The sequence below is a fragment of the Hemiscyllium ocellatum genome, chromosome 38 (assembly GCF_020745735.1).
Source record: "Hemiscyllium ocellatum isolate sHemOce1 chromosome 38, sHemOce1.pat.X.cur, whole genome shotgun sequence".
Lineage (NCBI taxonomy): Eukaryota > Metazoa > Chordata > Chondrichthyes > Orectolobiformes > Hemiscylliidae > Hemiscyllium > Hemiscyllium ocellatum.
In genome coordinates, this window is record NC_083438.1 from 33744743 (window position 1) to 33768872 (window position 24130).

The window sequence follows — 24130 nt, forward strand, 5'->3', positions numbered from 1 at the left end:
TCCCCCCAAAGCCTGTCCCACCATCGACAAGGCCCAAGGCAGGAGGGTGAGGGAATACTCCCCACTTGCCCCTGGATGGGGGCAGCTCCAACAACACTCGAGAAGCTCGACACCATCCAGGGACAAAGCAGCCCCCGCTGGATTGGCCCCACACCCACAAACATCCCCTCCCTCCCCCCACCGACGCTCAGTTACAGCAGTGTGTATGATCCCCTCCCTCCCCCCACCCCCCCCTCAGTAACAGCAGTGTGTACCATCCCCTCTCTCCCCCACCGACACTCAGTTACAGCAGTGTGTACCATCCCCTCCCCCCCCCCACTGACGCTCAGTTACAGCAGTGTGTACCATCCCCTCCCTCCCCCCACCCCCCTCAGTAACAGCAGTGTGTACCATCCCCTCCCTCCCCCCACCGACGCTCAGTAACAGCAGTGTGTACCATCCCCTCCCTCCCCGCACCGACCCTCAGTAACAGCAGTGTGTACCATCCCCTCGCTCCCCCCACCGATGCTCAGTAACAGCAGTGTGTACCATCCCCTCCCTCCCCCACCGACGCTCAGTAACAGCAGCGTGTACCATCCCCACACTCCCCCCACCGACGCTCAGTAACAGCAGTGTGTACCATCCCCACACTCCCCCCACCCCCCCTCAGTAACAGCAGTGTGTACCATCCCCACACTCCCCCCACCCCCCTCAGTAACAGCAGTGTGTACCATCCCCTCCCTCCCCCCCCAGTAACAGCAGTGTGTACCATCCCCTCCCTCCCCCACCCCCCCTCAGTAACAGCAGTGTGTACCATCCCCTCCCTCCCCCCACCCCCCCTCAGTAACAGCAGTGTGTACCGTCCCCTCCCTCCCCCCACCCCCCTCAGTAACAGCAGTGTGTACCATCCCCTCCCTCCCCCCACCCCCCTCAGTAACAGCAGTGTGTACCGTCCCCTCCCTCCCCCCTCCCCCCCTCAGTAACAGCAGTGTGTACCATCCCCTCCCTCCCCCCTCCCCCCCTCAGTAACAGCAGTGTGTACCGTCCCCTCCCTCCCCCCACCCCCCCTCAGTAACAGCAGTGTGTACCAGCTACAAGACCCAGTGCAGAAACTCACCAAAGACCCTCAGGCAGCACCTTCCAAACCCACGGCCACTTCCATCTGGAAGGACATGGGGCAGCAGGTACATGGGAACCCCACCCCCCTGCAAGTTCCCCTCCCCTCACCATCCCGACTTGGAAGTGTATCGGCCGTTCCTTCCTGGGTCTGAATCCTGGAATTCCCTCCCTCAGGGACATTGTGGGTCTACCCACAGCACATGGACTGCAGCGGGTCAAGAAGGCAGCTCACCCCCCACCTTCTCAAGGGGGGCAACTAGGGACAGGAGGCAATAAATACTGGGCCCACACCTTGTGAAAGACGATAGTAACCGCTTCACGATGCAGACAAGAGCGGGGGGAGGGGTGGGGAGGGTGGGGTGCGGTGCGACAGGGTAAGCTACAATGGGAATGAGCGAATGTTAGAGAGGTCAAAATGGGAGAAGCAGAGAGACCTCAGAGAGCTGTCAGGAGCCGAGGAGGGTTACAGAGATAGGGAGGGGGTGTAGGGGCTGGAGGGGGTTACAGAGATAGGGAGGGGGTTACAGAGATAGGGAGGGGGTGTAGGGGCTGGAGGGGGTTACAGAGATAGGGAGGGGGTTACAGAGATAGGGAGGGGGTGTAGGGGCTGGAGGGGGTTACAGAGATAGGGAGGGGGTTACAGAGATAGGGAGGGGGTGTAGGGGCTGGAGGGGGTTACAGAGATAGGGAGGGGGTGTAGGGGCTGGAGGGAGTTACAGAGATAGGGAGGGGGTGTAGGGGCTGGAGGGGGTTACAGAGATAGGGAGGGGGTGTAGGGGCTGGAGGGGGTTACAGAGATAGGGAGAGGGTGTAGGGGCTGGAGGGGGTTACAGAGATAGGGAGGGGGTGTAGGGGCTGGAGGGAGTTACAGAGATAGGGAGGGGGTGTAGGGGCTGGAGGGGGTTACAGAGATAGGGAGGGGGTGTAGGGCTGGAGGGGGTTACAGAGATAGGGAGGGGGTGTAGGGGCTGAAGGAGGTTACGGAGATAGGGAGAGGGTGTAGGGGTTGGAGGGGGTTACAGAGATAGGGAGGGGGTGTAGGGGCTGGAGGGGGTTACAGAGATAGGGAAGCGATGTCAGGGTTGGAGGAGGTTACAGAGATAGGGAGGGGGGTGTAGGGTCTGGATGGGGTTACAGAGATAGGGAGGGGGTGTAGGGGCTGGAGGGGATTACAGAGATAGGGAGGGGGTGTAGGGACTGGAGGGAGTTACAGAGATAGGGAGGGGATGTAGGGGCTGGAGGGGGTTACAGAGATAGGGAGGGGGTGTAGGGGCTGGAGGGGGTTACAGAGATAGGGAGGGGGTGTAGGGGCTGGAGGGAGTTACAGAGATAGGGAGGGGATGTAGGGGCTGGAGGGGGTTACAGAGATAGGGAGGGGGTGTAGGGGCTGGAGGAGGTTGCAGAGATTGGGAGGGGGTGTAGGATCTGATGGGGGTTACAGAGATAGGGAGGGGGGTTAATGAGGAAATTCTGGAGGTCGATGAGCTCAGGGTTGAATGTTTCGACATGGGGCTATTGCCTGGAAACCATGGAGATCGAATCGTTCATGAAGTCGAGCCAGCGGTGAGGCCACATTGAACATCAATGAAAATGAGAAATCCTCACCGCCTGAGGGATGTACTGACAGAGCCTGACAGCGAAACGGCCCAAGATTGGTTTAACAGTAATTAGCTTCTGCTGGTGTGCAGAAGAGATTAGGAATGGAGCACTAATATATCTCAGCAGCTGGGGATCGTGTTCTTACAGCAGCATGGAGCAAGCAGAGAATTCTGTAACACTGAAATGACAGTGTGTCTCCCCACTGGGCCCCACCAGTCCACTCAGCCCATCAGGTTGACCTCAGGATATCCTCTGTCCCTTCCAGCTCCCCACCCAGCATTGTGACAATATAACAGTTGAGAGATCACACTGACAGTAAAACTAAGCTCCAAGCTCTGGGAAGACTGTGAAAGCCTTTGAGAGCAAAGTTAGGCGAGTGCAGCAATAAGGGATTTCAATTCCTCAACAAATTTGGGAAGCTGGGAGCATCAGCCTCGGGAAAGATGAGGGCTGACAGGAAAACTCTTCGATATGTTCCACATTTCAGCAAAGCTGAATTCGTGCTCCCCCATCGAGATTAAAAGGAAGTAACTACATTTCTCTAGCGCCTTTCAATACCTGAGACCATCCCAAACTGCAGCACAGCCAGTACTGACCCTCCGACAGTGCGGCGCTCCCTCAGCACTGACCCTCCGACAGTGCGGCTCTCCCTCACCACTGACCCTCCGACAGTGCGGCTCTCCCTCAGCACTGACCTTCCAACAGTGCGGCGCTCCCTCAGCACTGACCCTCCAATGGTGTGGCGCTCCCTCAGCACTGACTCTCCGACAGTGCGGCACTCCCTCAGCACTGACCCTCCTACAGTGCGGCGCTCCCTCAGCACTGACCCTCCGACAGTGCGGGACTCCCTCAGCACTGACCCTCCGACAGTGCGGTGCTCCCTCAGCACTGACCCTCCGACAGTGCGGCGCTCCCTCAGCACTGACCCTCCAACAGTGTCCCACTCCCTCAGCACTGACCCTCCAATGGTGTGGAGCTCCCTCAGTACTAACCGTCCATCAGTGCGGTGCTCCCTCAGCACTGACCCTCCGACAGTGCGGCGCTCCCTCAGCACTGACCCTCCGACAGTGCGGCACTCCCTCAGCACTGACCTTCCGACAGTGTCCCACTCCCTCAGCACTGACCCTCCAATGGTGTGGAGCTCCCTCAGTACTGACCCTCCATCAGTGCGGTGCTCCCTCAGCACTGCCCCTCCGACAGTGTGACACTCCCTTAGCACTGACCCTCTGACAGTGCGGCACTCCCTCAGCACTGACCCTCGGACAGTGCGGCTCTCCCTCAGCACTGACCTTCTGACAGTGCGGCGCTCCCTCAGCACTGACCTTCTGACAGTGCGGCACTCCCTCAGCACGGACCTTCCGACAGTGCGGCGCTCCCTCAGCACTGACCCTCCGACAGTGCGGCGCTCCCTCAGCACTGACCTTCCGACAGTGCGGCACTCCCTCAGCACTGACCTTCCGACAGTGCGGCGCTCCCTCAGCACTGACCCTCCAACGGTGTGCCACTCCCTCAGCACTGACCCTCCGACAGTACGGCACTCCCTCAGCACTGACCCTCCGACAGTGCGGCACTCCCTCACACTGACCCTCCGACAGTGCGGCACTCCCTCAGCACTGACCCTCGGACAGTGCGGCTCTCCCTCAGCACTGACCCTCTGACAGTGCGGCACTCCCTCAGCACTGACCTTCCGACAGTGCGGCACTCCCTCAGCACTGACCCTCCGACAGTGCGGCACTCCCTCAGCACTGACCCTCGGACAGTGCGGCTCTCCCTCAGCACTGACCCTCTGACAGTGCGGCACTCCCTCAAGCACTGACCCCCCGACAGTGTGGCACTCCCTCAGCACTGACCCTCCGACAGTGCAGCACTGACCCTCCAATGGTGTGGCGCTCCTTCTGCAGTAACCTGCCCATTGAATTACTGATAATTATAGCAATGTGGGGATGAGGAATTCGTTGTGATATGTCCCCTCTGTTCCCAGTTCGAATGATGTAAATACCCAAAGGATTCTCTGCTTTTCCTTCTGATGGTGGATATGTGTTCAAGGGAACAGCGCTGTCTGTTAATGACTCAGAATCATCCAACATCATTATGCATCTTTCCAATTAACACTCAATAACAAGCAGTTGAGAGAAGCATACATTCTCTCTGTCAGGCACTCAAACAATAATTGAATTTATTAATAAATAAATATATTATGGAATAAACCTGTTTGAACCCTTAACCACAATCTCACTCTAATCGAGTGCACTTCACATGCATAATTTAATTTGCACTTCATAACATTGCAAAGGTCATTAAGGTAGGCTTGATTATTTTATTAATTATTTAAACCTGCCAAATGTTTAAAATATGTTGGCCTTAAATCCCTCTCCACTACTTGTTTTCCAAATTGTCTTTCTCTCTCGCTGTCTCTCACTTGTTCCCGTTGGGAGGTTTTAATACAGCCCTTTTGCTCCTGCAGTGCATGCTGGGATCGCTCTCCCTCCATTGTTGCCTCCAGAGACGGAGAGGCAACTGGCTTCCATTTGCCACGGGGGTCCCAGGCAGACAAAGCACATTCGTCAGAGTGTGGCAAAAAAGCTGGAGGGATGGAACGGGCAACGTAGCACTAACGAGAAAACAAATGGACGAGATCGAGCCTCATGCCAGACAAAGGGCTGATGCCCTTTTTCTGTGCTGCAGTTTCCATACCAGGTTTAAATGGCCGAATTAACCATTTGTGAGTTTAGAGTGGCAATCTAAATGCTCCAATGTGGCACTGCAGGAGGGTCAGTGCTAAGGGAGCGCCACACTGTGGGAAGGTCAGTGCTGAGGGAGTGCCGCATTGTCAGAGGGTCAGTGCTCAGGGAGTGCCGCACTGTCAGAGGGACAATGCTGAGGAAGTGCTGCAATGTCGGAGGGTCAGTGCTGAGGGAGTGCCGCACTGTTGGAGGTCAATGCTGAGGGAGTGCCGCACTGTCGGAGGTCAATGCTGAGGGAGTGTCACACTTTCGGAGAGTCAGTGCTGAGGGAGTGTTGCACTGTTGGAGGGTCAGTGCTGAAGGAGCACCGCACTGTCAGAGGGTCAGTGCTGAGGGAGAGTCGGAGGGTCAGTGCTGAGGGAGTACCGCACTGTTGGAGGGTCAGTGCTGAGGGAGTACCGCACTGTTGGAGGGTCAGTGCTGAGGGAGTTGTGCACTGTCAGAGATAAAGTGTTTGTGTGTGTGTTGTGAGCATGAGTGAGTGTATTCTGTGTAAATTGAGTGTTTGAGGTGAATGAGTGTGAGTGTGTGTTTGATTGTGAATGTGTGGGTGTTGGAGTGTGGGTGTCTGGTGCTTGAGTGTACTTTGGGCTCTGATTCAGATTGATCATTTGAGTGGAGTTTTGTTAAAGGGATTAGATTACGCTGACCTGGGGACTATGCTGTCCAGAGATTGGCTGACAAAACCCAACAGAATCCTCAGCTGAAACAGGTCTGATGTCAATACAGGTTCATGTGGTGTCTTTCAAGTTTTTGACCAGTAGTATGATGAGGACATTCTGCCCTTTAAACCTGTTCTCCTCTTCAATATGATCATAGCTGATACTCTATCCTAATTCCATTTTCTGTCCCTATCTCTCAATGACTAAGAAGTGAGAAGCAGTAGCCAAGTGGTATTATCACTGCACTATTCATCCACAGAACCAGATAATGTTCTGGGGACCCTGGTTCAAATCCTATCACAGCAGATGGTCAAATTTTAGTTCAATAAAAAAATCGGGAATGAAGGATCTAATGATGACCGTGAATCGATTGCCGATTGGTTGAAAAAACGCATCGGGTTCACTAATGTCCTTCAGGGAAGGATCTGCCATCCTTACCCTGGGACTATATGTGACTCCAGACACACAGCAATGTGGTTGACTCTTAACTACCCTCTGGGTAATTAGGGATAGGCAATAAATGCTGGGCCTAACCAGTGACATCCTTGTCCCAAGCATGAATAACAAAAACAGAAAGGGACCAATCTCAGTCTTGTATATATTCTTAGACAGAGCAACCAAAGCTCTCAGTGGGGGAGGATTCCAAACACCCACTCCCAATGCCTGAGTGAAGGCATTTCTCTCTGTGTTAGTCCACAGCTGGGAGACGCTGTTCCCATACACTGTAAGTCCCTTCCTCATTCTAAGCTCTTGAGATGGAGTGAAAGGGACAGGTGAGCTCTGTCCTAAGATGGTTATCAAGGTCATGCTAAATTGTCCCATAGTGCCTAGGGATGTGCAGGTTAGGGTGGATTGGCCATGCTAAATTGTCCCATAGTGCCTAGGGATGTGCAGGTTAGGGTGGATTGGCCATGCTAAATTGTCCCATAGTGCCCAGGGATGTGTAGTTTATGGTGGATTGGCCATGCTAAAATATCCCATAGTCCCCAGGGATGTGCAGGTTAGAGTGGATTCGCCATGCTAAATTACCCATAGTGCCCAGGGATGTGCAGGTTAGGGTGGATTGGCCATGCTAAATTGTCCCATAGTGCCTAGGGATGTGCAGGTTAGGGTGGATTGGCCATGCTAAATTGTCCCATAGTGCCCAGGGATGTTTAGTTTATGGTGGATTGGCCATGCTAAAATATCCCATAGTCCCCAGGGATGTGCAGGTTAGAGTGGATTCGCCATGCTAAATTGTCCCATAGTGCCCAGGGATGTGTAGTTTATGGTGGATTGGCCATGCTAAAATATCCCATAGTCCCCAGGGATGTGCAGGTTAGAGTGGATTCGACATGCTAAATTACCAATAGTGCCCAGGGATGTGCAGGTTAGGGTGGATTGGCCATGCTAAATTGTCCCATAGTGCCTAGGGATGTGCAGGTTAGGGTGGATTGGCCATGCTAAATTGTCCCATAGTGCCCAGGGATGTGTAGTTTATGGTGGATTGGCCATGCTAAAATATCCCATAGTCCCCAGGGATGTGCAGGTTAGAGTGGATTCGCCATGCTAAATTACCCATAGTGCCCAGGGATGTGTAATTTATGGTGGATTGGCCATGCTAAAATATCCCATAGTCCCCAGGGATGTGCAGGTTAGAGTGGATTGGCCATGCTAAATTATCCATAGTGCCCAGGGATGTGCAGGTTAGAGTGGATTGGCCATGCTAAATTGTCCCGTAGTGTCCAGAAATGTGCAGGTTAGGGTGGATTGGCCATGCTAAATTGTCCCATAGTGCCCAGGGATGTGCAGGTTAGGGTGGATTGCCCATGCTAAATTGTCCCATAGTTGCCCAGGGATGTGCAGGTTAGGGTGGATTGCCCATGCTAAATTGTCCCATAGTTGCCCAGGGATGTGCAGGTTAGGGTGGATTGCCCATGCTACATTGTCCCATAGTGCCCAGGGAGGTGTAGGTTAGGGTGGATTGGCCATGCTACATTGTCCCATAGTGCCCAGGGATATGCAGGTTAGGGTGGATTAGCCATGCTAAATTGTCCCATAGTGTAGGTTAGTGGTCAATATAGAGTAATAGGGAGGGGGAATTGGTCTGGGTGAGGTTAGTGTTCGGAGGGACAGTGTGAACTTGTTGGGCTGAATGGCCTATTTCCACTCTGTAGGGATTCTAGGATTCTGTGTTAACATTGTCCAGTTACTATGTTGGCACCACAGAGAGACATGAGCGAGAGGTGTCAATGGGGGCAATCTGAGGAGGAGAGAGCAAGAGGCAGTCTCTGCTTGCTCTGAGAAGGCTGTGGAATATCCAAAGGGGTTTAGCTGTCAACACGTCTGTGAGCAATGTAATTGTGGATTGCTTGTATGTTACTGTTTCTGGCATTCCTGCAGTCTGTATCTCATCGTTTTTTTGACAGTGTGAAGTTTAAATTGTTTGGTAATTGGTCTGTCCAGAGAGAATAATGACTATCTTTGTGATTACAACCTACTAATCTAATCAAATGCTTGTGATAAGCCATAGACTGCTTGAACAGGTTTATTTTAGCTGAACTGAGGGTTATGCTGTCAGAGCAAAACTCAAGGTGATCCATTGCTGTCTCTCTCCTCCTGCTTGGTCTCTGAATCTGGGAGACCTTACAAAACTGAAGGAGGCCATTCGGTCCAGCAAATCCATCCTGGCTCCTCCAAAGGGGGCCAATCCAGCCTGTACCCCTTCCGCCATCCTATCACCATGTGACTTAGAAACAGAGGAAAAGGAATTAGCCACTCAGCTCTGTACTGCTGATCAATACCTCTGTGGCTAACCTGATGTTAGCTGCATCCCTATGTTTATCCCAACCTGCTGGATCCCCTGTGATTGCCTAGTTAGTCAGGAATCTATGAACGCCTACCTTTAAGATTGTCAGTGATCCAGCCACTGTCATCATCCAGGGGAAGAGGGTACCAATGGCTCCAGTGGCTCAGAGAGAAGGCATCTCCATCTTAAATCATACAGAGGCCTTGGGGAAACCACTCCTGGAGTATTGTGTGTGCAGTTTGGGCTCTCATGAAATCCCTACAGTGTGGAAACAAGCCCTTCGGCCTAACAAATCCACTCCGACCCTCCAAAGAGTAACCCACCCAGATCAATTCCACCTACCCTAAATTTACTCCGGACTAATGCACCTAACCTGTACATCTCTGGACATTATGGGTATTTTAGCATGGCCAATCCACCCTAACTTGCACATCACTGAACAATATGGGCAATTTAGCATGGCCAATCCACCCTAACCTGCACATCCCTGAGCACTATGGGACAATTTAGCATGGCCAATCCACCCGAACCTGCACATCCCTGGGCACTATGGGTCAATTTAGCATGGCCAATCCACCCAAACCTGCACATCCCTGGGCACTATGGGACAATTTAGCATGGCCAATCCACCCAAACCTGCACATCCCTGGGCACTATGGGACAATTTAGCATGGTCAATCAACCCGAACCTGCACATCCCTGGGTGCTATGGAACAATTTAGCATGGCCAATCTACCCTTACCTGCACGTCCCAGGACACTATGGGACAATTTCCCATGGTCAATCCACCCAAGCCTGCACATCCCTGGGCACTATGGGACAATTTCCCATGGTCAATCCACCCTAACGTGCACATCCCTGGACACTATGGAACAATTTAGCATGGTCAATCCACCCTAACGTCCACATCCCTGGACACTATGGGACAACTTAGCATGGCCAATCCACCCTAACCTGCACATCCCTGGGCACAATGGGACAATTTAGCATGGCCAATTCACCCTAACCTGCACATCTTTGGACTGTGGGAGGAAACCGGAGCACCCGGAGGAAACCCACGCAGACACGGGGAGAATGTGCAAACTCCACACAAACAGTCACCTGAGGCGGAAATCCAACCCGGGTCCCGTGAGCATTGGGACTGCAGCACTGAGCCACTGAGCCTCCCTACCTGGTGATGGAGGGTGTGCCGCACAGGTTTCCCAGACTGATCCTTGGAATGGCAGGACTGAGATGAAGAGAGACTGGATCAGTTGGAACTATATTTACTGGAGGTTCGGAGAATGATTGGCAGGGGAGGGAATCTAATAGAAATTCGAACAGGATTGGCCAGGGTAAACGAGGAAGGATGTTGGTAAAGCCTGAGTAGTCAGTGCTGAGGGAGCGTCGCAGTGTCGGAGGGTCAGAGCTGAGGGAGTGCCGCACTGTCGGAGGGTCAGAGCTGAGGGAGTGCCGCACTGTCGGATGGTCAGTGGTGAGGGATCGCCGCACTGTGGGAGGGTCAGTGCTGAGGGAATGCCGCACCGTCGGAGGGTCAGTGCTCTGGGATTGCCGCACTGTCAGAGGGTCAGTACTGAGGAAGTGCTGCACTGTCGAAGGGTCAGTGCTGAGGGAGTGCCGCACTGTCGGAGGGTCACTGCTGAGGGAGTGCTGCACTGTCAGACGTTCAGTGCTGAGGGAATGCCGCACTGTCGGAAAATCAGTGCTGAGGGAGTGCCGCACTGTCGGAGGGTCAGTGTTGAGGGAGCGCCGCACTGTCGGAGGGTCAGTGCTGAGGGGAGTGCTGCACTGTCGGAGGTCAGTGCTGAGGGAGCATCGCAGTGTTGGAGGGTCAGTGCTGAGGGAGTGCCGCACTGTCGGAGGGTCAGTGCTGAGGGAGTGCTGCACTGTCGGACGTTCAGTGCTGAGGGAATGCCGCACTGTCGGAGGGTCAGTGCTCTGGATTGCTGCACTGTCGGAGGGTCAGTGCTGAGGGAGCTTGACTTGTCCTTCTTCATGAAAGTGATTGTGTGTTTGAGAAGGTGCTGCCTGAGGATCTTTGGTGAGTCTCTGCAGTGCACTTTGTAGATGGTACACACTGCTGTTACTGAGCGTCGGTGGGGGGAGGAAGGGGATGGTACACACTGCTGTTACTGAGTGTCGGTGGGGGGAGGGAGGGGATGGTACACACTGCTGCTACTGAGCGTCGGTGGGGGGAGGGAGGGCATGGTACACACTGCTGTTACTGAGCGTCGGTGGGGGAGGGAGGGCGTGTTTTTGTGTGGGGGCCATTCAAGCGGGGGCTGCTTTGTCCCTGGATGTTGTCGAGGGGCGCGGTCAGGGGCAGCGGGACTGAACGTCGAAGGTGTTGGACAATGTGACCATTGGTGATACAGACTGTGTTGCTCAGGATTTGGCTCATTCCAATCATTTGTCCTTGCAGTGCCGCCCAAACCGATTGTGGAGGTACAGGTAGAGGCGCTGGTCGCCAACAGGCTGGCCAGTTTAATCTGCACGGTCCCCCGGAGTAAACCTCCAGCTCAAATCCGATGGTTCCGTGGAAAGAAAGAAATTGCAGGTAAGGATTTTCCTTTGGGATTTTCTGATGGTGCTTTGGCCAGCCCAGGCAGGAACATCTCCTGAGAGACAAGGGAATGAATCATTCAGACATCATCACTCCATCTGAGGAAGCCATTTCGGATATCGATTATCCCAGGAGCAGGACAATGGGGAGGGCTTTTGGATCCAGTTCCCAGAGGAATTCCAACACAGGCACAAACTTCCCAGACATGTATTCGAGACCCTGCCTTTAAAAGGGAGTGTTACTGCTGATTTTGCACCCCCCTGGCTCAGGGACAGCATGGGGTTAGATACAGAGTAAAGCTTCCTCTACACTGTCCCCCATCAAACACTCCCAGAGCAGGGACAGCACGGGGTTAGATAGAGAGTAGAGCTCCCTCTACACTGTCCCCCATCAAACACTCCCAGGACAGGGACAGCACGGGGTTAGATACAGAGTAAAGCTTCCTCTACACTGTCCCCCATCAAACACTCCCAGGACAGGGACAGCACAGGGTTAGATACAGAGTAAAGCTCCCTCTACAATGTCGCCCCCCCATCAAATACTGCCAGAGCAGAATCAGCATGGGGTTAGCTACAGAGTAAAGCTTCCTCTACACTGTCTCCCATCAAACACTCCCAGGACAGGGACAGCACAGCGTTTGATACAAAGTAAAACTCCCTCTACACTGTCCCCTATCAAACACTCCCAGGACAACGAAGAAGGTTACCTCAGATTACAACAGGATCTGGATCAGATGGGCCAATGGGCTGAGAAGTGGCAGATGGAGTTTAATTCAGATAAATGCGAGGTGCTGCATTTTGGGAAAGCAAATCTTAGCAGGACTTATACACTTAGTGGTAAGGTCCTAGGGAGTGTTGCTGAACAAAGAGACCTTGGAGTGCAGGTTCATAGCTCCTTGAAAGTGGAGTCGCAGGTGGATAGGATAGTGAAGAAGGCATTTGGTATGCTTTCCTTTATTGGTCAGAGTATTGAGTACAGGAGTTGGGAGGTCATGTCGGGGCTGTACAGGACATTGGTTAGGCCGCTGTTGGAATATTGTGTGCAATTCTGGTCTCCTTCCTATCGGAAAGATGTTGTGAAACTTGAAAGGGTTCAGAAAAGATTTACAAGGATGTTGCCAGGGTTAGAGGATCTGAGCTACAGGGAGAGGCTGAACAGGCTGGGGCTGTTTTCCCTGGAGCGTCGGAGGCTGAGGGGTAACTTTATAGAGGTTTATAAAATCATGAGAAGCATGGATAGGGTAAATAGACAAAGTCTTTTCCCTGAGGTCAGGGAATCCAGAACTAGAGGGGCATAGGTTTAGGGTGAGAAGGGAAAGATATAAAAGAGACCTAAGGGGCAACTTTTTCACACAGAGGGTGGTACGTGTATGGAATGAGCTGCCAGAGGAAGTGGTGGAGGCTGGTACAATTACAGCATTTAAAAGGCATCTGGATGGGTATATGAATAGGAAGGGTTTGGAGGGATGTGGGCCAAGTGCTGGTAAATAGAAATTGATTAATTTAGGTGACAGTTGGTTCTGATATAAACACGATAGCTCCAATCTCGTGTGATCTCGCATTTTTAAAAAAATCATGCAATACCAGCTCCATTTAAACTAACGGGGCCAGGTTCGTGCTATAGCCAATACAAGTAAGGAAAGTTCTACAAATAACAGTCTAAATTCTTCAAACATGTTACGTCCAATTTGCTTTGAAGAAATGTTCAGTATCAGTGAACCGACTCTATCTGGTCGGCATGGACGATTGGGCCGAAGGGTCTGTTTCTGTGCTGTACATCGCTATGACTGGGTGGCAATGACGAGAGAAATATATTTTACTGGTGGGTCGTTCTCACCCCCTCCCCACCCAGCTCAAGAATTAGTCAGCCACACAGTTTAGGTCCTCCTGGTTGCTGGATTATTTCAGAGAATGTTATTCGGCTCTGAATTGAAGGGTTGGAAATGGAGCTTGCGAAATGGGTGGGTGGAAGGGGTTGGTGACATTAGACTGTCCTGACAGCAATCTTTTCTGCCGAAGCGCTGACTCTGAAAGCTGCTGTTTCGAAATGACGGCATAATTACCGAGGGCGGAGATTCTGAATGGAGGAATGTCAGCACAGATGTTTGCAGTAATTCTCTCCATTCAACACTCCCCCCCCCCCCCCCCCCCCCCACCCCAGTTCTGAAAAGAACCAGTCATCGAACTGATTAATTCAGGAATTCATTCCCAGCAACTGACATTTAGGAGCGGGTTGGGAATTTGTCGTGTCGATATTCTAGAACCACCTAGCCCAGGCTCAGGCTGTTCGGCCCTTTCTTGATGCCTCTTTGGAAGATAGGAATACAGGGGAAGCAATGGGCTAATAGTATTACCACTGGACTATTAACCCAGAGACCCCTAGGTCCTGTCCTGAAGATCTGGCTTCGAACCTCTGGTAAAGGGTAGTATTTGAATTGAATTTTTTTTTAAAAATCTGGAATTAAGAGTCTAACAATGATCATTGTTGATTGTAGATGTCAGTTTGCTCGCTGAGTTGGAAGGTTCGATTTCAGACGTTTTGTCACCATACTAGGTAACATCTTCAATGAGCGTCCAGATGATGCACTGGTGGTGTAGCCCGCTCTCTATTTAGGTGCTTAGAGTTCCTTGGGTTGTTGATGTAATTTCCTGTGGTGCTGTCATTTCCTCTGGTGATACATTTCCTGTTCTGTTTCTCAGGGGATGGGAAATGGGAACCAATTTGTTTGTTGATAGAGTTTCGGTTGGAATGCCATGCTTCTAGGAATTCTCGTGCGTATCTCTGTTTGGCTTGTCCTAGGATGGATGGGTTGTCCTAGTCAAAGTGGTGTCCTTCCTCATCTGTTTGTAAGGATACTAGTGAGAGTGGGTCATGTCTTTTTTGTGGCTAGTTGGTGTTCATGTATCCTGGAGGCTAGTTTTCTGCCTGTTTGCCTAATGTAGTGTTTGTTACAGTCTTTGCACGGTATTTTGTAGATTACATTAGTTTTGCTTGTTGTCTGTATAGGGTTTTTCAAGTTCATTAGCTGCTGTTTTCGTGTGTCGGTGGGTTTGTGGGCTACTATGATGCGAAGGGGTCTGAGTAGTCTGGCAGTCATTTCTGAGATGTCTCTGATGTAGGGGAGGGTGGCTAGGGTTTCTGGACTACTTTTGTCTGCGTGTTTGGGTTTGTTGCTGAGAAATCGGCAGACTGTGTTCATTGGGTACCCATTCTTTTTGAATACACTGTATAGATGATTTTCCTCTGCTCTGCGTAGTTCCTGTGTGCCGCAGTGTGCGATGGTTTGTTGAAATAATGTTCGTTTGTGGGTGTTGGGATGATTGCTTCTGTAGTTCAATATTTGGTCCGTATGTGTTGTCTTCCTGTAGACGGTGGTTTGAAGTTCCCCATTGGCTGTTCGCTCTACTCTGACATCTAGGAATGGCAGTTTGTGGTTGTTTTCCTTCTCTTCAGTGAATTTTATGCCAACAATAGCCACAAAACAAAATGACCCACTGTCACTAATATGAATGAGGAAGGACGCCACTTCGACTGGGACAACACACCCATCCTGGGACAAGCCAAACAGAGACACGCATGAGAATTCCTAGAAGCATGGCATTCCAATCGGAACTCTATCAACAAACACATTGACTTGGATCCTATTTACCACCCCTTGAGAAAAAAAGAACAGGGAATGAAGTCACCATAGGAAATGATGTCACCACCGGAAGTGACATCACCAACCCAAGGAAACCCAAATACATAAATAGAAAGCGGGCCATACCACCAGTGCTTCATCTGGAGGCTCACTGATGAAGTTAGTCACCTAGTATGGTGACGAAACGTCAGAAAACGGACCTTCCAGTTCCTACATCCAGAACCTCAACCTGAGCTACAAATCTTCTCAAAACTCGCTAACCATTGTTGATTGTTGGAAAAATCCATCTGGTTCACTTATGTTCTTTCAAAACTGCCCTCCTCACCTGGTCGGGCCTACATGTGACTCCAGACCCACAGCGATGCGTTGACTCTTAAACCGCCCTCTGGGCAACTAGGGATGGGCAATAAACGCCGGTATAACCAGTGACGCCCACATACCAGGAAGGAATAAAAGGAAGTATTTATCCAGGACTCCCCGCTCAATTTTAGACGTTCCTGTTAAATCTGTTCCTGCTGCTCTTTCAGGCAAAAACACATTCTGGCCACCTCGCTAGGTCATTTCCTGATTCTCTTCAACCTGTGTCTCTCTAGTGACTGACCCTCCTGCCCCTGAGCATAGCGTCTCCCTCTTCGACTCAATTGAACCCCTCTCCCCGCCACCCCGCTGATTCTCAGCACCCCGATTCGATCTCCCCCTTAACCCCCGCTGCTCTGAAGATGTCTCCCTAGTTGACGCTGTAATTGTGAGGGCTACATTAAATCTCTGCATGTCCACTGCTATCTCCACTCCCTGGTACATCTGCTGCTCGTATCCTCCTTTTCATTGAATCCTACAGCGCGGAAACAACCCTTTCGGCCGAACAAGTCCACATCGACCCTCCAAAGAGTAACCCACCCTGACCCATCCCCCTACTCTATATTTACCCCTGATTAATGCACATAACCTATCCATCCCTAAACACTATGGGACTATTGAGCAAGGCCAATCCACCCTAACCTGCACATCCCTGGACACTATGGGACAATTTAGCATGACCAATCCATTCTAACCTACACATCCCCCCACCGACGCTAAGTAACAGCAGTGTGTACCATCCCCTCCCTCCCCCCACCCCCCCTCAGTAACAGCAGTGTGTACCATTCCCTCCCTCCCCCCACCGACGATCAGTAACAGAAGTGTGTACCATCCCCTCCCTCGCCCCACCGACCCTCAGTAACAGCAATATGTACCATCCCCTCCCTCCCCCCACCGACGCTCAGTAACAGCAGTGTGTACCATCCCCTCCATCCCCCCACCGACGCTCAGTAACAGCAGTGTGTACCATCCCCTCCCTCCCCCCACCGACACTCAGTAACAGCAGTGTGTACCATCCCCTCCCTCCCCCACCGACGCTCAGTAACAGCAGTGTGTACCATCCCCTCCCACCCCCCTCAGTAACAGCAGTGTGTACCATCCCCTCCATCCCCCCACCGACGCTCAGTAACAGCAGTGTGTACCATCCCCTCCCTCCCCCCACCGACACTCAGTCACAGCAGTGTGTGCCATCCCCTCCCTCCCCCACCGACACTCAGTCACAGCAGTGTGTACCATCCCCTCCCTCCCCTCACCGACGCTCAGTAACAGCAGTGTGTACCATCCCCTCCCCATCCCACCGACACTCAGTAACAGCAGTGTGTACCATCCCCTCCCCATCCCACCGACACTCAGTAACAGCAGTGTGTACCATCCCCTCCCTCCCCCCACCCCCCCTCAGTAACAGCAGTGTGTACCATCCCCTCCCTCCCCCCACCGATGCTCTGTAACAGCAGTGTGTACCATCCCCTCCCTCCCCCACCCCCCCTCAGTAAAGCAGTGTGTACCATCCCCTCCCTCCCCCCACCGACGCTCAGTAACAGCAGTGTGTACCATCCCCTCCCTCCCCCCACCCCCCTCAGTAACAGCAGTGTGTACCATCCCCTCCCTCCCCCCACCCCCCCCTCAGTAACAGCAGTGTGTACCATCCCCTCCCTCCCCCCACCGACACTCAGTAACAGCAGTGTGTACCATCCCCTCCCTCCCCCCACCCCCCTCAGTAACAGCAGTGTGTACCATCCCCTCCCGCCCCCCACCCCCCCTCAGTAACAGCAGTGTGTACCAGCTACAAGACCCAGTGCAGAAACTCACCAAAGACCCTCAGGCAGCACCTTCCAAACCCACGGCCACTTCCATCTGGAAGGACAAGGGGCAGCAGGTACATGGGAACACCACCCCCCTGCAAGTTCCCCTCCCCTCACCATCCCGACTTGGAAATATATCGGCCGTTCCTTCCTGGGTCAGAATCCTGGGATTCCCTCCCTCAGGGACATTGTGGGTCTACCCACAGCACATGGACTGCAGCGGGTCAAGAAGGCGGCTCACCCCCACCTTCTCAAGGGGGGCAACTAGGGACAGGGGGCAATAAATACTGGGCTCAGCCAGTGACACTGATATCCCGTGTACCAAGAGAGTGCTATATAGTTTGATGGCAAGTACTGAGGAAGTCCCCCACTGTCGAAGGGTCAGTGCTGAGCGAGAACCGCACTGTTGGAGGGTCAGTGCTGAGGGAGTGCCGCACTGTCAAAGGGGCAGTGCTGAGGGAGAGCCGCACTGTCGAAGGGGCAGTGCTGAGGGAGAGCCGCAATGTTGGAGGGCCAGTGCTGAGGGAGAGCCGCAATGTTGGAGGGCCAGTGCTGAGGGAGTGCCGCACTGTCGGAGGGTCAGTGCTGAGGGAATGCCGCACTGTCGGAGGGTCAGTGCTGAGGGAGTGCTGCACTGTCGGAGGGTCAGTGCTGAGGGAGTGCCGCACTGTCGGAGGGTCAGTGCTGAGGGAGTGCCGCACTGTCGGAGGGTCAGTGCTGAGGGAGTGCTGCACCGTCAGAGGGTCAGTGCTGAGGGAGTGCCGCAATGTCGGAGGGCCAGTGCTGAGGGAGTGCTGCACTGTCGGAGGGTCAGTCCTGAGGGAGTGCCACACTGTTGAAGGGGCAGTGCTGAGGGAGAGCCGCAATGTTGGAGGGCCAGTGCTGAGGGAGTGCTGAACTGTCGGAGGGTTAGTGCTGAGGGAGTGCCACACTGTTGAAGGGGCAGTGCTGAGGGAGAGCCGCACTGTCGGAGGGTCAGTGCTGAGGGAGTGCCGCACTGTCGGAGGGCCAGTGCTGAGGGGGTGCTGCACTGTCGGAGGGTCAGTCCTGAGGGAGTGCCACACTGTTGAAGGGGCAGTACTGAGGGAGAGCCGCACTGTCGGAGGGTCAGTGCTGAGGGAGTGCCGCACTGTCGAGGGTCAGTGCTGAGGGAGTGCCACACTGTCGAGGGTCAGTGCTGAGGGAGTGCCACACTGTCGGAGGGTCAGTGCTGAGGGAGTGCCACACTGTCGGAGGGTCAGTGCTCAGGGAATGCCGTGCTGTCGGAGCATCAGTGCTGAGGGAGTGCCGCACTGTCGGAAGATTCTGTGCTGAGGGAGCATCGCCCTGTTGGAGGGTTAGTGCTGAGGGAGCATCGCACTGTCAGAGAGTCAGTGTTGAGGGAGTGCTGCATTGTTGGAGGGTCACTGCTGATGGAGTGTCGCACTGTCGGAGAGTCTTTTTTTTAATGTCAAAAATATACTTTATTCATCAAATAATTTGGTCTGTACAATTGGTCGTGCCATACCTGTGTAAACATTTACACAGAGATCAGAATTTATCATTTTTTTATACGCGTCTGTGCATTTCTAACTCATACGTCCATATATTGAGCTGAGGCGTCAGCAGAGCCCAAATGACTGCATGGGCCCCCTGATCTTCTTTAGACAGGCAGATGTTAAACGGTGGTCTTTCCCCACCGCGCCTTGGCGGCAGCTGCCCCAAGCTTCAGCGCGTCCCTCAACACGTAGTCCTGGACCTTGGAATGTGCCAGTCTGCAACACTCAGTCAGTGTCAGCTCCTTCAGCTGGAAGATCAACAGGTTTTGGACCGCCCAGAAAGCGTCCTTCACCGAGCTGATGATCCTCCAGGCGCAGTTGATGTTCGTCTCGGTGTGCGTCCCGGGGAACAGGCCATGGAGCACGGAGTCCCGCGTCACGGCGCTGCTCAGGACGAACCTCGACAAACACCACTGCATTCCTCTCCAGACTTCCTCTGCGTAGGCACATTCCAGAAGGAGGTGTGTGACAGTCTCGTCCCCCCCGCAGCCGCTTCGAGGGCAGCGTGCAGGGAGGCTGAGAGTCCGGGCGTGCATAAAGGATCTCGCAGGCAGAGCCCTTCTCACCACCAGCCAAGCCATGTCTTGGTGCTTGTTGGAAAGTTCTGGCGATGAGGCATTCTGCCAAATGGCTTTAACAGTCTGCTCAGGGAATCGCTTGATAGGATCTGCCCTCTCCTTTTCCCGAAGGGTCTCAAGGACACTACGTGCTGACCACTTCCTGATGGACTTGTGGTCAAAGGGGTTTTTCTCCATTAACTTCTCCATGAAGGACAGGTGGTACGGAACGGTCCAACTACTCGGAGCGTTCCGCGGCAGCGAGGCCAGGCCCATCCTTCGCAACACCGGGGACAGGTAGAACCTCAGTACGTAGTGACACTTGGTGTTTGCGTACCGGGGATCCACGCACAGCTTGATGCAGCCACACACAAAGGTGGCCATCAGGGTGAGGGTGACATTGGGTGTATTTTTTCCCCCGTTGCCCAGATCTTTACACATCGAGACCCTTCGGACCCGGTCCATCTTTGATCTCCATATAAACTGGAAGATGGCCCGGGTGACTGCAGCGGCACAGGTTCTGGGAATAGGCCAGACTTGTGCCACGTATAACAGCAAAGACAGTGCCTCACACCTGATGACCAGGTTTTTTCCCGCGATGGAGAGCGACCGTAGCTTCCATCTGCCCAGTTTCTGCCTCACTTTACTGATACGCTCCTCCCAAGACTTGGCGCATGTCCCAGCTCCCCCCCCCCCCCGACCGAACTAAATACGCAGCACCTTCAGGTGGTCGATCCTGACGGTGAAGGGGATCAAGGATTGGTCAGACCAGTTCCCTAAAAGCATGGCCTCACTCTTGCCTCGGTTTACCTTGGCCCCCGAGGCCCATATGAACTGGTCACATATGCACATGAGTCTGCGCACGGACAGCGGATCCGAGCAGAAAACGGCGACGTCATCCATGTACAGGGAGGCCTTAACCTGCAGGCCCCCACTGCCAGGAATAGTCACCTCTCTCAGGCTCGCATCCTTCCTGATGGACTCGGCAATGGCTCTATGCAGCACACAAACAAGGCAGGAGAGAGAGGGCAGCCCTGCCTGACTCCAGATCTGACTGGGAAGCTATCTGATTCCTACCCATTGATTGAGACTATACTGACAATGTTGGTGTAGAGCTGTCTGATCCAATTACAGATTCCCTCCCCAATGCCCATTTTGGAGAGAACATCTCTCATTTATGTGTGTGATATCCTGTCAAAGGCTTTCTCCTGGTCCAGGCTGATCAGGCAGGTGTCTAACCCTCTGTCCTGCACGTAGGTGATCATATCCCTGAGGAGTGCGAGACTCTCAGTGATCTTCCTGCCCGGCACAGCACAGGTTTGGTCAGGGTGAATCACCGACCCCAGAGCAGACCTGACCCGGCTGGCGATTACCTTTGACAGGATTTTGTAATCCGCATTCAACAGTGAGATTGGTCTCCAATTTTTGAGTTCCTCCCTCTCCCCCTTCTGCTTGTAGATGAGGGTGATGATGCCTTTCCTCATGGATTCACTCATGGTACCTGCCCGAAGCATACTGACATACACCTCCAGCAGGTCCTGGCCAACCAAGTCCCACAGAGCGGAATAGAGCTCAACTGGTAAGCTGTCGCTTCTGGGAGTTTTATTCTTTTCGAAGGACTCGAGGGCCTTGGTCAGCTCATCCAGAGATAGCGGCTGGTCCAGCCTCTCGCGCGTTCCATCATCTAGGACCTCCGTGATAGAGGACAGGAACGACTGGGAGGCCGCGCTGTCGGTCGGCTTCGTGTCATACAGGAGGATTTACTGATCCTCATGACGTCAGCCTGAGATGACGTTATCGAGCTGTCTTCTTCCTTCAGGCTGCTAAGCACAGAGCTCTCTTTGTGCACCTTCTGGAAGAAGAAACGTGAGCACGTCTCGTCCTGCTCCACCGAGCGGACCCTGGACTAGAAGATTATCTTGGAGGCCTCCGAGGCAAAGAGCGAGGCTTGCTGGCCCTTCACCTCCTTGAGGTCCTCCGTGACATCGACCCCCATCGTCTGCAGCAGGAGCAGGTTCTGCATACTTTCCTGGAGCTGGGACAGTTTTCCCCGCCTCTCTCTCGCCTCCTGAACACCTTTGAGGATGAAGAACCTCTGTTCCCTTTTACTGTTTCCCACCAGTCTGCTGGGGACTCAAAGCTGAGGGATTAGATTAGATTGGATTACTTACAGTGTGGAAACAGGCCCTTCGGCCCAACAAGTCCACACCAACCCGCCGAAGCGCAACCCACCCATACCCCTACATTTACTCTTTTACCTAACACTACGGGCAATTTAGCATGGCCAATTCACCTGACCCGCACATCTTTGGACTGTGGGAGGAAACCGGAGCACCCGGAGGAAACCCACGCAGACACGGGAAGAACGTGCAAACTCCACACAGTCAGTCACCTGAGTCAGGAATTGAACCCAGGTCTCTGGCGCTGTGAGGCAGCGGTGCTAACCACCGTGCCACCGTGCCGCCCTGTCAGAGAGTCAATGCTGAAGGAGCACCACACTGTCCAAGGGTCAGTACTGAAGGAGCACCACACTGTCGGAGGGTCAGTACTGTGAGTTGATCTCATAATGTGAGGGTGGGGAGTAGGCAGTTCTCTGTCTCCTGTTGCACCCTGATATCCATCTACGCAGACACTCACTAAATCATGCAAATTGGCTCCTTACTGATTTGGTGACTCTGCCATCCTGTTGGGTGAAGTTTGAATGCTGACTATGATCACAAACCGCAAATATTTACATAATTCTGAGGGCAAGTGTGGTGCTATGTAAATATAAATGCTGCTCTCTCTCTCTCTCTTCCTTTGTTTTATTAACTACCCAATGTATCTGCACTTGAAATTGCCAATTTAAAATTCAAATCAAATCCGTTTTAGCTGAATTACAGTGTTTCATTAATCTCACTGACACCTTAAATTGCTTTCACCGTGCAGTCAGTGACACAGAAATCGCTTTCAGTTTTCCCATTTACTGGTAGATTTTACATCTCATCGAGTCACAGAGTCCGACGGCACGGAAACAGACCCTTCAGCCCAACCTGTCCAGAATCCCAAACTGAACCAGTCCCACCTGCCTGCTCCTGGCCCATCTCCCTCCAAACCTTTACTGTCCATGTCCTTATCCAAATATCTGTAACTGTGCCCAATTCCCCCACTCCCTCAGGAAGGTCATTCCACAGATGGACCACCCTCTGTGTGAAAAAAAAATGCCCCTCATGTCTTTTTAAAATCTTCCTTTCCTCGCGTTACTGATATGTCCTCTCGTTTTGAAATCCTCCAGCCTCAGGAAAAGACACCTGAAGTTCATCTTATCCATGCCCCTCATGATTGTATCGACCTCTATAAGACCACCCCTCAGCCTCCAGCTCAACAGTGAAAAAAGTCCCAGCCTATCCAGACTCTCTTTATAACTCAAACCCTCCCATTCCTGACTATACCCTGGTAAATTCATTCTGAACCCTCTCCACATTTAATAATATCCTTCCGAAACTGGTCGACCGGATCTGGACACAGTATTCCAGAAGAGGCCTCGCCAATGTCCTGTACAGCCCCAGCAGGACTTCCCAGTTCCTGTACTCAAAGGTCTGAGTAATGAAGGCAAACGTGCTAAACACCTTCATAACCACCCCGTCTATAGGTAATGCAAACTTCAGAGAATTCTGTCCCTGAATCCCCAGATCTCCCTGTTCTACAACACTACCCAAGGCCCAACGTTAATTTGTATAAGTCCAGCCCCTATCTGTTTTACCAAAATGCAAAACCTCACGCTTATCCAAATTAAACTCCATCTGCCCCACCTTTACTCTGTCTCTAACCCCATGCTGTCCCTGTCCTGGGTTGTTTGATGGGGGACAGTGTAGAGGCAGCTTTACTCTGTACCTAACCTTGTGCTGTCCCTGTCCTGGGAATGTTTGATGGGGGAGCAGTGTAGAGAGAGCTTTACTCTGTGTCTAAGTCCATGCTGCTCCTCTCCTGGGAGTGTTTGATGGGGGGACAGTGTAGAGGGAGCTCTACTCTATACCTAAGCCTGTGTTATCCCTGTCCTGGGAGTGTTTGCTGGGGGACAGTGCAGAGGGAGTTTTACTCTGTATCTAGCCCCGTGCTGTCCCTGTCCTGGGAGAATTTGATGGGGGAACAGTGTAAAAAGAAAGCTTTTGGGCGGCACGGTGGCACAGTGGTTAGCACTGCTGCCTCACAGCGCCTGAGACCCGGGTTCAATCCCCGACTCAGGCGACTGACTGTGTGGAGTTTGCACGTTCTCCCCGTGTCTGCGTGGGTTTCCTCCGGGTGCTCCGGTTTCCTCCCACAGTCCAAAGATGTGCGGGTCAGGTGAATTGGCCATGCTAAATTGCCCGTAGTGTTAGGTAAAGGGGTAAATGTAGGGGTATGGGTGGGTTGCGCTTCGGCGGGTCATTGTGGGCTTGTTGGGCCGAAGGGCCTGTTTCACACTGTAAGTAATCTAATCTCACCCTATGCTGTCCTGGACCTAGGAGTGTTTGATGGGAGACAGTGAAGAGGGAGGTTTTCTCTGTACCTAACCTTGTGCTGTCTCTGTCCTGGGAGTGTTTGGTGGGGGAACAGTGTAGAGGGAGCTTTACTCTGTATCTAACCCCATGCTGTCCCTGTCCTGGGAGTGTTTGATGGGTATAGTGTAGAGGGAGCTTTACTCTGTTGCTAACCCTGTGATGCTTTGTCATGAGAATTGAATATGACGTTAAAAGTGTGAAGCCAGCTCTGCAAATGTGTCCATTTATAATGAAACCATTTCTTTAATATTCTGGCAGCCCT

General features: G+C 52.8%; 1 protein-coding gene across 1 annotated transcript in view; it reads left to right on the forward strand.

Annotated features, from left to right (window-relative positions):
- cadm4 (cell adhesion molecule 4) overlaps window positions 1–24130 on the forward strand; it is a 210442-nt gene that overhangs the window by 136887 nt on the left and 49425 nt on the right. Inside the window, exon 4 of the mRNA XM_060852691.1 lies at window positions 11314–11448. Coding sequence (XP_060708674.1) covers window positions 11314–11448 — 135 coding nt within the window. The remainder of the gene's footprint in view (window positions 1–11313; window positions 11449–24130) is intronic.